Source organism: Phocoena phocoena, chromosome 11, assembly GCF_963924675.1.
Source record: "Phocoena phocoena chromosome 11, mPhoPho1.1, whole genome shotgun sequence".
Lineage (NCBI taxonomy): Eukaryota > Metazoa > Chordata > Mammalia > Artiodactyla > Phocoenidae > Phocoena > Phocoena phocoena.
The window spans coordinates 82,183,874-82,198,069 of NC_089229.1; the positions used below are offsets into that span (position 1 = coordinate 82,183,874).

At 38.4% G+C, this 14,196-nt stretch overlaps 2 protein-coding genes across 2 annotated transcripts in view; one reads left to right on the plus strand and one right to left on the minus strand.

The window, feature by feature from the left end:
- Positions 1-869: 869 nt before the first annotated feature.
- On the minus strand, positions 870-1,215 carry ETFRF1 (electron transfer flavoprotein regulatory factor 1). Its single transcript, XM_065888285.1, has 2 exons — positions 1,171-1,215; positions 870-1,091 (listed from the first exon to the last, which is right to left on the minus strand). Exons 1-2 carry the CDS (start codon positions 1,213-1,215, stop codon positions 870-872), a joined length of 267 nt encoding a protein of 88 aa, XP_065744357.1.
- Positions 1,216-7,231: 6,016 nt separating this feature from the next.
- The window catches only part of DNAI7 (dynein axonemal intermediate chain 7), a 75,072-nt gene continuing 68,107 nt past the window's right edge, over positions 7,232-14,196 (plus strand). The window contains exon 1 of the mRNA XM_065886894.1: positions 7,232-7,280. Coding sequence (XP_065742966.1) covers positions 7,278-7,280 — 3 coding nt within the window. The 5' untranslated portion in view covers positions 7,232-7,277. The remainder of the gene's footprint in view (positions 7,281-14,196) is intronic.

A 14,196-nucleotide genomic window follows, 5' to 3' on the forward strand; every position in this document is an offset into this window, starting at 1 on the left:
AAGCCACAGACACTATAGTATATTAGTAAACCTTTTTGTGCAGCTTGTAAGTTGGATATGTTCTGTATGAAAGGTGCTGTGAACACTATGTAAAGGTTTAAGTGTTTGCTTGAAACCACGTTAGGTTTAGGTCCTGTGCCACGTTAACTCGTTTAGAAGTGGATGCAAAACAAATCTGCCTTTATGACAAAAGAATAGAATAACATTATTTATTACTTTTTATTGAAGAAGGTAACTGATACACAACGGGTGATTTGTTTTAAGGCCCAAAGGCAGCCAGTGGCAAAAATTAATAATGGAAATAATTAGATAGGTATATATATGTGATGCCAGTTGCTGGCAGGCTGTTTCGAGTTCAGAAGTAATCTTACTCTATACTTATTATTTCTACTGACTGCACTTAAATCATTCTTTGGCAGTGAACCTTGACTCTGTGCTGTTAATGTACCAAATGGGGTCAAAAATAAGGAACTCCTTCAAAAGTTAAGGGCAATAAACTTGCAAGAAATTATTTTGCTTACTTAAATGTGCATTAAACGGCATTCTTTTTCCAGTAAAATGCAGAGATGGGCTAAGAATTGGCAAAAATGTATTAAAAATTAAGTACATTATATTTTCATTCAAAATTGGGTGCTCATCAATTTTCAATTGGTAGTTGGCAGCATCATATAGTTAAATTGCTATTTTAGTATAAAAATTGAGCATAAAGGTTGCTGGTAAAGCTCTCAGTTTGAACAGAAGTGGAAACCTATTTTAGTTCAGTAAAGTATTTTTAACAAAATGTATTATCTTGACATTTTAGAATTATTTTTGTAGTAGCTGGTATACATAAACAGCTGGCACTGATTTTCAAATTATAGTAATAGTGATCAGTTAGTTTTGTTGGTATCTGAGTAATAGCGTTGTTTCATAGCTCTATATTTCTTAAGGAAGTATAATGCTTCTAGTTCTTTCATTACAAATTGGCCCTGTTCAATAAGTTCTTTGATCTTCTCTGGGTCCTTCACATCTTTGTTTTTAAGGAAAACACTCTTCAGACGCCTTTTAAAATAGTCTGCTCCTTTTGGATAGTCTCGTCCAAGATACAGCAGCTTAAAAAAGAAAGATTGTATATTTCTAAACAATGTATGTCATATAACATTTATAAAATTGGCAACATAAATTACTTACATTTTTATAAAGATTCAGTACTTCTCCTCTTAAAGAACTGGCCATTTGCACGTATCATGGAAAGTATTCACTTTTACATTTAATGTACCTAAAGAAAAAGAAAAATTTTTACAAATAACTGCACTGTAGTCTTAAAAAAGAATCAGAGAAAAAGGATTTTACACATTGGTAAAATGGTACCCTTTCTTTTCATTCAATAAATATTTATTAAGCACTTTTATGTTCCAGGCACTGAGATGTAGCTATGAATGCGTCAGATAAGATAGCTGCTCTCACAGAACTAACATCTCCAGAGGGGTATACTACAAATAATATCATGAATTGTGATAAGTTCTATGAAGGAAACAGGACAACTAGAGAAAATGGATTGGCAAAGCTGGATATGTAGGTGTACCTCCTTGTATACCAGAGTGGAATGAATTAGACGGAACTAGATTTGAATCCCAGCTGCATAGTGTTGTACAGGTTACTTAACCTTTCTGAGCCTCAGTTTTCTTGTCAGAAGGAGAATTGCCTTTACCCTGCTTTCAAGGCAAGGCTAAAACAGGACACTGGGAAGAGGCCTGATCAAATCAAGAGTGCCCTCCTAAGAAAGGCTAAAGAGGCAAAACTGGGTGTGAGGGTCAAGCAGGTTCACAACTAACAGGAGATGGGCAGTAAGATCGGTGGTGAAGAGGCCAAGTGAACAACCCATAAGGGGCTACACGAGGAGCCGGCGACATCCAGTGGGACAGATAAGCTTCTTTATGTGTACTTGGTTCGTGCTGCTAGGGAGAGGCAGCTCTGTAAAGGCACCGTGACAGCCTCACCAGAAAATAATTCCCAATACTTGGGACGGCTGTGGTGGCTCAATCTTAAAATCCTAACGTCATAAGCGTTCAGCTCATGATAGGCCCCAAATAAATGTTAACGTCATTTAAAGCCGCCTTTAAAGTTCCGTGATGCCCATTTTCCTATTGACCTAAAAAGACTTTTATACCTTTTTATGCCCCTCATTAACGTAATTTTTATTTTGAAATAATTTCATTACATCTTGGAGAAAAGCTGCAGGTTAGTACTACTAAGAACATTTTTTTTCCTGAATTATTTGAGAATAAGTTGCTAACCCGGTATCAAATCTGCCTGAACACTTTGCAGTGCCATCCGACAGAAACACAGCGCAGCCCACCCATGTAATTTTATGCTTTTTGGTAGCCCATATTAAAAAATAAAGCAGGTGAAATTACTCTTATATTGTTTTTATCCAAAATATTATTTCAATGTGTCATGCCAGAAGCGCTTATAGGTACCAATGGCTTCGTTGCTACCATACTGGACAGCACAGCTTTAGACTGTATCTCCTGCGAAGAAGGGTGTTTTCCTGCAGCACAATACAACCATCAGAATCAGGAAATTAACAAACACTGTTACATCACTACCATCGAATCCACAACCCCAAGTTTTGGCAGTTGTCCCAAAGATGCCCTTTATAGCAAAAGTATCCAGTCCATGATTACACACTGCATTTAATTTTCAAGTCTCTAGCCTTCTTCAATCTGAAAAACTTCTTTGAATTTCCTTGATTTTCATGAACCTGACATTTGTGAAGAACACGGGCCATTTATTTTGTAGAAATGTGTCTCATTTTGATGTTAAGTCATGGCTAGATTCAGCTTATGTAGTTTGGGCAAAAATATTAGACATGGTGCTTTGTTCATTTCACCGCATCCTATTAGGTGGACACAATTCCCATTTGTTCCATTATGGTTGATGTTAATTTTGATCACTTGATAAAGGTGGTGTTTGTCGGGACTCTCCTCAGTTACTTTTTTCCCTTTGAAATTAGTATTTTGTGGGAGGTACTTTGCGACATAAGTATATGTAGTCCAGAAAAACATTTCCTCTTACAAAAACATTAAAAATAACTGTTTATTGGGAGGGGGGATAGGCTCGGGGCATACCACTCAAATCGTATACAACTGTAAACGGAGCACTAATAAAACAACAGAAATTGGTGCCTGGAGAGCTAATTTGGGACAGATTGCTCTCAGCATAGCTGGAGGACACCACAGAGATGTTTAAAATGCTCGAAAATAATAGTCTGTGAATGGGAGCGGGAGGCTGGAGAGCCGGAAGGTATCAAAAGAGGCAGGAGGAAATCCTTGGGGATAATGGATATGTTTATCCTGCTTGGGGTGAGGTGTAGGCATGTGTCAAATTTATCAAATTGTATTTATGCTTAATAATTGTAGCTTAGTGTATGTCAATTGTACCTTAGTAAAACTGTTTTAAAAATAGTGCAGATATATATGCTAGCAAAATGCTAAGAGTAGGGCTGGGAGATATTCAGGTACATGTGGAAGGAGAGGGTTACCTATACCACAAGGCTGCCAATCAGTGGTCAGGATAGGTGATTCAACTGTAACCAGGTCAACAGTTGCCAAAAACAGGGTATACCTCTCTGAGGAGGGAGCCCTGGGGGTGAGCACTTTTTAAATTGTTTTACAAACATACTTGAAAGGCTCCTGCTGCCAGTACAGCAACTAAGTGAAGACCTTTTCTTGCTGAAGTTTATAAATCTGCTTCGCTGGCTCCTCTTTCTTAGGGGAAAAAAATCACATAGGAGCCAACATTATTTCCATGTTAATACTTGTATACTTCTCCTGTTTACTAACAATTTATGAGTTAGTGCACATTACAAGCATACAACGTAGCAGAGCAATTTTTCTGAGTTCATTAATATTAGCTTTCTTGTTTTCCTCCAAATTGCTATTTTTCTGCTTTTGTCTGTTATCACTTCTGAGCTTTCCTCCAGAAAAGGTAGTCCTTTTCAATCTGCTCCTACAAATGAAAGGACAAAAAAAACTTCAGAAGATCTGCATACATGGTTGCAGCTTAGGGACTTTGGGCTTTACTTAGGGTGATCTGAGTGGGCCCTTTATCGGGGAACCTCTGATGTTAGTATCTTAGATGGTTCTCCTCGGCTGGTCAGATTCCCCAGAGAAGTCTTCCAATCTTCTGAGCATTTGCTAATGTAACATTAAGAAGCAGAAGAGGAACCAGGGCCTTGCTTTCAGCATTACGTATACCCAAATCACCTAATCTGCTTCCAGTGTGGTTTTGGTGTACTTAGTATGCCTGAGGACATCCCACTCCAGAGACTAGTATTATTTTGTCCAGAAATAAACCTCCAGTCTTCTGTGGGAGTGAGGGGTGCAGACACTTAGGGGTGGTTTTCAAGTAGCTTTCACTTCATCCTCTCTGATTTACTTCATTCTTCATTTCCAATTACAGTGTCCCTGTTCCAGTGCCTTTTGAGCAATATGCAGTATAAACTGGGCTTTTCTAGTGTGCTAGGTCGCATTCATCTGTTTTGCAGCTTCTAAAGTTTTACTGTTGTCATCTCCTCTTCTATTTTTCTTTTATTTTTAAATTGGTTTACTGAAGATTTAATGGTTTTGGAAGGGAGTGAAATTAGTTGAGTGTATTTAACCGGGTACATCAACACCGAATTTCATTTTTAAAACTTTTTTTTTTTTTTTTTTGCTGAGAGCCATTTTTCATGTGTTTTAATCTTACTGAAGAATGATGACTCTTAAGAAACTTGTGCTTTTAAAATAATTGTGAATTAAATCTACATTAGATGTAATTTAAAATTGCAAATTATAAGCTGTGTAATTCCTGGCAAAGAGCATAGCTCTATTTAATTCACAATTTGTAATTTGTAAAACTGTTTAGAAATGTGGCTTAAATCATCCTCTTTAGCTGTTGCCCTCTTTACAAATTATATATAATAAAGGACCTGCCCAGCAAAAAAGTAGCTGCAGTGACTAAGGTAAGCTAGTCCCATTCTTTGATATGTTACTTTATGAGTTAAGGAAGTTTGTTATTATTGCATGCTGACCTTCAGGCATTTCAGTTTATTTTAGCCTTTGGGAGAAATAGGTTTCCTTGGGTTCAGAATTGGTGAACAATTTAAATGCAGCAGGGACCTGGGGCTGTTCCTTAACCCTGCATGAAGTCATGGAGGTTACTGTTCTTTGTAGAGAGCCAAACGAGTTAGGGACTGAGAGAAGTCCCCCATCATCCTGAGAATCTGGATGGGGATGGACATACAATCCACACTGATAGCTCTTTCCCAATGACTTGTGGGCCAAGGAGGTAAGACGTAACTAACTCCAGTTCTGGGTTAAGTCATTTAACTAGGGGTTATGGTGTCTAGAGCTGTATTAGTCACTGTTCTCCATGAAGTTCTGACTTGACTCAAACAGATGAAGCACATTTCCCCAAAGTAGTTAAGCCTAAAAAGCTTCACACAAAAATTTATCCCAATACGCTTGCAGCACCAAAGGATACATAATCCAAGAGGTAGGTGGCAAGAGAGCTTGCCCCCAAAAGCTTGTATACTGCTTGGTCTAGGCCTACCTAGAAGCCAGATTATAAAAGTGAGTTGAAAGGAGATGGCTGTGTATGTTCATACGGGGGAGGTACTACACCTGTCTGAAGGTAACAAAGAGAACAGGAAATGGGCCTTCTTCCGCAGCTTGTAAGAGAAGTAGTAGAGAAGAACTAATCAAGCTCACTGGTATAATCTCACAGCACAGTGGCCCCCCTAGAACACAGTCCAGCCTGTTTTAACACATCCATAGCAAATCCTTCTCCCTAGGAGGGAAGCTGGTGGAATGAGAACTTGAGCAAGTCTCTCCTCTAGAAGCCCACCATTTTAAAGTTATTTGTGATTACCATCACACCTCCTTACCCGCATCAGAGCTGACTGAGCTTTTGTATCATAAATATTAGTAGCTTGGTTGAAGAACTAAAACAAAAGCTTAATTCCACACCACACAGCTTCAGAACTCTATACGAAGTCGACGTTAAGACGTTTTAATCTTGCTACCAGGGATGTGGAGGCAAGGTGTCATAGCTATGACACAGTCTGGATTTCTGTGGGGAGAATAACACTTTAACCCACAAAGACCAGCTCAGTCAGTAATACTGATTTACTAATAATACCTTTAGTCAATGAAAGTGCAAGGGACAGCGCATTATAAAATGAGAATTCAGAGATGAGAAATGGTGGCAATAATTTGAAAGCATTTCATGTCAGGCTAAAACAGGGTTTAGATGTAAAATCACAGAGAATTCAGAGAGGCTTTGGAAGGACCTTAATTTCTCAATCTCTTAATTTCTTCTAGTTTTCCTGTTGGTCTAAATTGCCAGTTTCATGCGGGGAGACTGACATCGAAGGGTTGTGCTACCGGTTGGTACAGTTAATCTGTGACCTTGACCCTGGGCACATAGTTTAGCGAGTCTTGCTGGGTCTCAGAGACCGCCACCTGTAAGGAATACTTTACCCAGGAACTGCTTCAAATCATTTCCAGTTCTTGTTTAGAGCGTCTCTCAGGAAAAACGGCATATACCTTGCGTGCCCAGGAAGTAAACAGAACCAGGTGCAGGGAGAAGAATCCGAAGGTTATTAATTTCGAAATAAACAACCCTCTGGGAGCCAATTTATTTACCTCTTTTTCTAAACTGCCAATCGAGCCCCGCCCCACGCTGGTCTAAGCGGTGGCGGCCCAGGCAGCCGAGCCGGTATCAGTCACTCGACCCAGTCGCGTAGCCGGCGGCCCCCTTCCTTCTCGAAACCGCACAGAAAGATTCGTCCCAGCTACCCTAGGGAAATAGGGAGAGGGACTGTCAACGTCGGAAAACGCGCAGAAACCCTTTCCCACACCCGCTGGTCCTCGCCCAGGGCATACTTCACCGCCTCCAGACCTCAGGATTCGGAAAACAGAAAAAAACGCTCGGGCCCGGCACTCACGCACTTTCCGGCACGCGGCAGCAGTAAAAGCCTCCGCACGCTCCGACTCCTGCGGCAGTCGACCGAGGCGGGGCGGCGGAGGTGGGTGGGGCAACCTGTCAGGGAAGGGGGCGGGGCGCCGTCCGGAAGAACCCCAGTGCGACTGCGCGGACCGAGACGCTCGGGTCTCCGCTCCCGCCTTGGCGCCAGTGGGAGGGGCTTGTCGTCCTGACAACCCGCGAGCGTTTGTCCTCACAACCCGGGAGCGTTTGTCCTCACAACCCTGAGCTCCGACTTGGCCGACTACGGAGGTAGTGTCTGTCTCAGCATGGTGAGCAGGGAAAGTGGGGGAGCTAGCTGGGTGAAGGGGCGAGCATTGATTCTCCTGCACCGTGTTAAATGATGTAACAAGAGCCTGTCATATTTTATCAGAGGGGAGCCAGTCGGTTTAGGAAAGAGCCCATACCCTTGGGGTGGGGGCGGGGGGGGGGGGGAAGGACCTTCCCCAGATCTGTGGCCTTCTGTCCAGGCTCCGGCGGACAGGTGGGAGTAAAAACCAGTTTCTGCAAACGGGGAATGATCAGTGCGGTCAGATGATGTCTTAAAATCTCGACCTCTTGCTAAATTTAAATATCGGTCTCAATTTAGTAACTTCCAATAGTGATAGACATTCCCATGAAATTGCTTTTTTATTGCAGCTTGGCGGAAATGTGTTTTTTTGCCTCCTTATCAATTAATGAAAAGCTTTATCAATTTACTCTGCTTTCACAAGTTATTTTGTGTGGTCTTTTGTGGAAATTTGGATTGTTTCGTAATTCAGGGTATGCAACCTGTCCTGTGTTTATTAAGTGTGATAAAGCTTCTTGTTTTGTTTTTCTGCACTCCTCAGCTGTCATGTCTTCTCCAAGAACACAGGCCAACATGTAGCTGTAAGATGTTCTCATTTCCCATTTTCTTAAACGTGATTTCCATCTTCTTCTATGATTAAAACCAGAGGAAGTGGAAAATGTAATTAGTTAATTATTTAATTCGTTGATTAAGGGAAAATATGGAGCATGTTCTTTGTGCTTGGCACTAGGCTGAAGCCAAGGACACAAAGGTGAAAATTACCATCTCTCCCTGGTATGGAAGACAGACTTAGCAAATTAATTACAATACAGGTTTACAACTGTAATAATTGAAGTGACTACAATGGAGTAACGCAAAGTTGGAAATGTTGAAATTGGGGCAGGAGAGGGGACAGGAACAGGAAGGGAAGAGCAGTGATTTTCAAGCTGTGTTTAAAAGTATGATTATGAATTTACCAGAAGTGATGAGAAGAAATAGGGCATGGAGAGCATTCATGTCAGGGAGAATAGAAAATGGATTTTAAGTGGACTGAAAACTGCTGATAACTTAAGGGAACAATAAGCACCTATTTATTATCTTCCAATCGGTACATAAGTTTCTTGTTCTTAGATCCCTCTAGGAATCTTTCTCAAAATGTGGTTTCTGGAAAATTTGCCTCTAATAAACCTGGAATACGAGTTAAAATGCAAATTCCAGGAACAGACTGGACTCCAGATCTACATTATTAGTTTCCTAAGGCTGCCAAATAACAACATACCACAAGCTAACTGGTTTAAAAAATAGAGACTTAACGGTTTCACAGTTCTAGAGGCTGGAAGTCCAAGTTCAAGGTGTTGTCAGGGTTATGCTCCCCCTGCAGGTGCCAGCTTCTGGTACTTCTTGGCTTGTGGCAGCATTACCTCATTCTTCACTGGCGTTCTCCCTGTGTGTGTGTCTGTGTCCAAATTTCCCCTTTTTTGGCAAGGACGCCAGTCATGTTGGATCAGAGATCCACCCTATTCCAGTATGACCTCATCTTAATTTAACTACATCAGCAAGGACCCTCTTTCCAAATAAGGTAAAATTCAGAGATACTGGGAGATAGGACTTTAATGTATGAATTTTGAGGGGGCACAATTCAACCAATAACATGAACTGAATTACAACGGGGAGAGAGAAGTGAGTGTGTACACTTTTAGCCCAGGAATATGCATTTTAACAAGCATCCTAGGTGATTCTTACGCCCTCATAACTTTGAGAACTTCTCTACTACATGATGCTCCTATGATTTGCAGGATGGGTGAGGATATGTACGTAAACTCAACCTGCGTCACATTAAAAGCACTGGTGAGAGATGACAATTCCCCCACCTTTAAAATGTGGCTACTTGGGAACAGGGCCAATGCTGTTTAGCTATTCTGCTGTATAGTAGTTATTTCAAGATGGAAGCATGTTAACTATTAATTGATAGCAAATATGATAAAAATAAAACACATTTATAAAAGTTATGAGAGCCAGGTCTCCATTATTATTCATATCATCTCCAGCATCTCAGAGTGCTTTGTGTGTAGATCATTAATAAATACCTGCTGAACAAATTAGTGAAATATATGCACTTTTCAGGAAGATATAAGCTACTGCTTTGTGTCAGTTTTAACATTTATATTTTATACAGTGATAACCTTATGACTTGAACCACTAACTTCTCCTGTACAAGTCGTCAAATGTGGAAAGTGTGTGATCTTATAGTCACGTGGTCCCCTACAAATTCCTTACCAGAAATCTAATGAACACATGGGCCAAATCAGGAGATTACAAGTACTGTTACTAAAAAGTACTTGTAAATATTGATTGAAATACTGTACTTTCCAAAATCCAAAAAAGCATAGATCTGCTTTAGGACACATTGCTGAATAGAATCATTTTGTCATAGTTTTGCCTGTTTTAAATGACGGGTTCTCTTTCTATAAAATCAGCAATCTAACTTTACAGAAAGATTGTTTCTTTATAATATGAGATCACTCCCACACTTTCAAGCTTGACATTAGTACCAACACTAATGTCAGTGATTTCTTCTTCTTTAGAATCCTTTAAACTAGTGCCTTCTCGACTGGTGCTCTGTTTTGTGATTGGGCATTTCATTAAACATGGATCATTGATCATCGTAAGAATGAGTGTAAAATCTACTTACAAGAGATGCTTCAGTGGGTGAACTATCTTAGTCTTTCCTAGACTTGCTTGTAGTTTTGTCTGAATTCTTTTCTAAAAAAACTTTTTTATTTTGAGATGATTTTAGATTTACAGAAAAGTTGCATAGAGGGTACAGAGAGTTCCCTTATAGTCTTTACCTAGCTTCTCCTAATTTTAATATGCTAGGTAAGCAGGATACTTTTGTTTAAATGTCTGAATTATTTTTTAAATTTATCAATTCTTTTGTTTTTCCAACTTTTAGGGTCCCAAAGCAAAAAAGGTAGGTGGAAATTATTTCTCAAAATAGTTTTAAAGCACTGACATTGTACAAACAATTTTTAAACGTTTTCCAGTAGCTTTATTATAGTTTATAGAGTTTACTAAGCTTAGTCTTTAGACATTAATGCTATTTAAATCATGGAATAATCCCTTACAATAACAGGACGTATTTCAAATTTGACATAAAAAGATAGTTCTAATTTCACAAAGAGTTTTTAAAATACCTTTTCATTTTTACTTGTGTCTAGATTTGAGGTGTTTTTATTACTTGCGCTCTAGAAAATTTTGGATTAGGAACGCTTTTCTTCATTTCAGATAAACGCATAAAAATTTAGTTCTAAAACCTTCTGTGACTTAAAAGCGAACCCTAGGATAATAAGTCTTTAAATGGGTTTCATGGTAACACGTACTGAATTTTTCTGTGCTTTGTAAAAATTTGAGTTCATTAAGGGGTGTCTCAAATAACTTTTTTTCTCTTCTTAGATTTATACCTGAAAGCAGAGATTATTATCTCTTGACTGGCAAACATAGACATAGTTCATTTGATCTAAAAGGTCTTTTTTAATCAGTTGCCAAAGTAGTTTCATGCAAAAATGTGATTTCCACCTATTCTTGAAAAATTGGAAACCTGATAACATTGGACCTACAGTCCTATAAGGGAACAGTTGGCTAGACTAAGTAGCAGCTACCCCTTTGAGAAATGCATAAATTCTTCAGTTTGCTGTCATCCAGACTATGACCAAATCCCTTACATTATTTACCTACCTGGTCCAATAGGAATTTAGGTTTGGAATGCCAGCATTAAGGCATATCTGATTAGTCACTACTCTGTTAATTTCCCCGCCATTTTCTGTTATGGAATCAAATTCACCTCATAGCAGGTGAATTTGTCCATACCGCAATTATAATGCCTATCATTTATTGTAATGATTTATCATTATGTGCTGTTCAAGGTCAAGAGCATGTCGTATTAATTTTTGTGTCCATAGCATTTAGTCTGGCACGTAGTAGAAATTCAATCAATATTTGTTGAATGAATATGTGAAACCCCATTTACCCTACCACTACTTTAAAACACTTGGACCCTTGATTATTTAAGAAGAAATGCTTGGGCTTCCCTGGTGGCGCAGTGGTTGAGAGTCCGCCTGCCAATGCAAGGGACACAGGTTCGTGCCCCAGTCTGGGAAGATCCCACATGCCGCAGAGTGGCTGGGCCCGTGAGCCATGGCTGCTGAGCCTGCGCGTCCAGAAAAAAAAGAAGAAATGCTTATATAAATGTACATTCAATATTTATACAATTCAACATTTCTTCAGAAATGCTATTGAGTGCCCTCTATGTTTGCTTTTCTCAGTCACTTGAACCCACTACCAACCTGATACTGTTTTAGGGACTGTGGATATAAATAACTGAACAAAATTTATGAAGACTCTGGGCACATTCTTATGGGGGAAGTATTCTGGAGGACTACAATCATATATATGTTTGTCTACAATAGTTTATTAGTTTGTGTGGGCATTCATTTTCAGCTTTAGATTGTGAAATCTTAGAGGCATTGTTTTAAATCTGAAAACTTATTGTTCTAATGACTTTGGTACTTAACCATGGGTGTATGGGTGCTAAATAAATACATTTGGATTATTTTCTTCATATTGTTGTTTCCCTTAAAGAATGGTGAGATTCATCCTGTGAAATGTGAAACCAAACATAAGGAAAAACTTACTCACTTTTTAATTATTTCCATTCTTAAAGATTATGGTTTGGGGATGAGGTGAGCCTGTAAAGGGAATTACAGTATGGTTAAAAAATCATGGAAAGGTATATTTTATTTCTGATTTCTTAAAGTTTTATTTTAAGGGAAAAAAGTATTAAATGCATATGGTACAAAATTAAAGTAGCATAAAAATGTAAAAGTTCCTTCTAGCCAAGACTAAAAACCACTGCAAATCTTTTCATTCATTTTGTAATCATTAAAAAGTACACACACACACACACACACACACACACACACACACACACACACTTCTCCCCACATAATGGGAGCATTCTGCACCTTCTAGTTTTCACTTGATGATGTTGCATTTTATTAATTCTATTATACTCACATTTTAACATGACTGAAATTGAGATATGTTTTATGGTTGATAATAACTTACAATCATTGTAGTCCTGAATTGACATCTATTTCCTCCAGAGATGTTTGCTTCTGTCGGTCACTTGGGCTTACTACCAACCTAATACTACTTTAAATTCTCTTCCTGAGAGTTTTTGGACCACACTAATAGTATGAGTCAGACTGCAAATCCACATTAACTGACTTGTGGTTTAAATTTTCAGGGATTTTTTTTTTTTTCGTTCTATTCATTTTTCAGGATTGAGCTATGCAAGTTTCCTTGTTGTATCTTTCTGTATTGTAGGTTCATTTGTGTTTACCTATTATTCAGCTATATACAGGCATTTCCTTTTACATTCACATCTTGGGCAGTTCCTTTTTTGGTATAATATCAATAATTTAATTGTGAATCTTACATCTGATGGCATCATAGATTCTATGGAGTAAATATGTCTAGGGGACCTCTTTTTGTTTCAGCACATTGAGATTATATCACTTCTTTTCATATCTGTATCACATTCCATTGAAAGTATATCTATGATTTTTATATTGTCCCTATTTTTCAGTACTACAAACAAGGTAGAAATGAAGATCCTTGTATATAAGGCCTTGCAAACATATGGAAAAATAGTTGTTTCATTGATGTAGCAGTATTCTAGGCAATAAGAGTACAGCAGCAAGACAGAGTCCCTGTCCTCATGAAACTTACATTCTTTTTTTCCCAGCTTTATTAAGATATAATTGACGTATAACATTGTATTATAAGTTTCAAAGTATACAATGTGATGATTTGACATACGTACGTTTTATGAAATGATTACCAAAATAAGGTTGGTTAATACATCCATCACCTCACATAATTACCATTTTGTGTGTGTACCCGTGTGTGCTGAGGACATTTAAGATCAACTGTCTTAGCTACTTTCAAGTATACAATACAGTATTGTTAACTGTAGTCACCATGCTGTACATTAGATCCTCGAGCTCATTTATTTTAATAACTGGAAGTTTGTACCCCATTTCCCCCATTCCCAGCCCCTGGCAATTACCAATTTACTCTCTGTTTCTGAGTTTGGCTTTTTTAGACTCCATGTATAAGTGAGATCATGCAGTATTTTTCGTTCTCTGACTTATTTAACTTAGCATAATGCCCTCCAGGTTCATCTGTGTTGTTGCAAATAAGATCCTCTTCTCTTTTTTGTGACTGAATAATATTCCATTATATATATATAATATAATATAATATTGTATTAATATGTAATATATTCAATATATAATATTATATTATAATATATTATAATATTATTCCAATTTGTCCAATAATATTATATATATATATATATCACATTTTCTTTACTCATTCATCTGTGGATAGACACCACTTAGGTTGTTTTCATGTGTTGGCTGCTGTGAATAATGTTGCAGTACACATGAGGGTGCAGATATCTCTTCAAGAGAGTGATTTCATTTCACGAAGCTTACATTCTTTCTGCGGAGGGGAGGCGAAGAAAAAATATAATTTCAGATTACTTTGAATGTGCAGAAAACCAAGAAAGGGGTCAGTGGGAAATGTGGGGTAGGGTATAATGTTATAATGGTGATTTAAAGAGCTAAAGTTTGAGAAGAGACCTGGATGAAATGAGCATTCTAGGCAGAAGAAACAGTTATTGCAAAGACCCATAGTTGGGAATGAATTTGCTGGTTCGAATAGAGTGAGCAAAGTTGAAGTGAAAGATAAAATGTGAGGTGGAGGGATGGTGAGGGTTGAGGGGTGGGCAGAAGGGTTGGGGGAGATAAGTAGGAGCCAATTCTCAGCCAACTGAGCCACGGTGAAACGTC

Excerpts from the sequence above, each read along its gene's own strand:
- ETFRF1 (XM_065888285.1), bottom strand. The coding sequence starts at position 1,215 with ATGGCCAGTTCTTTAAGAGGAGAAGTACTGAATCTTTATAAAAAT. Across the intron at positions 1,092-1,170 it reads TACTGAATCTTTATAAAAAT|CTGCTGTATCTTGGACGAGA; the intron begins GTAAGTAATTTA and ends TTCTTTTTTAAG.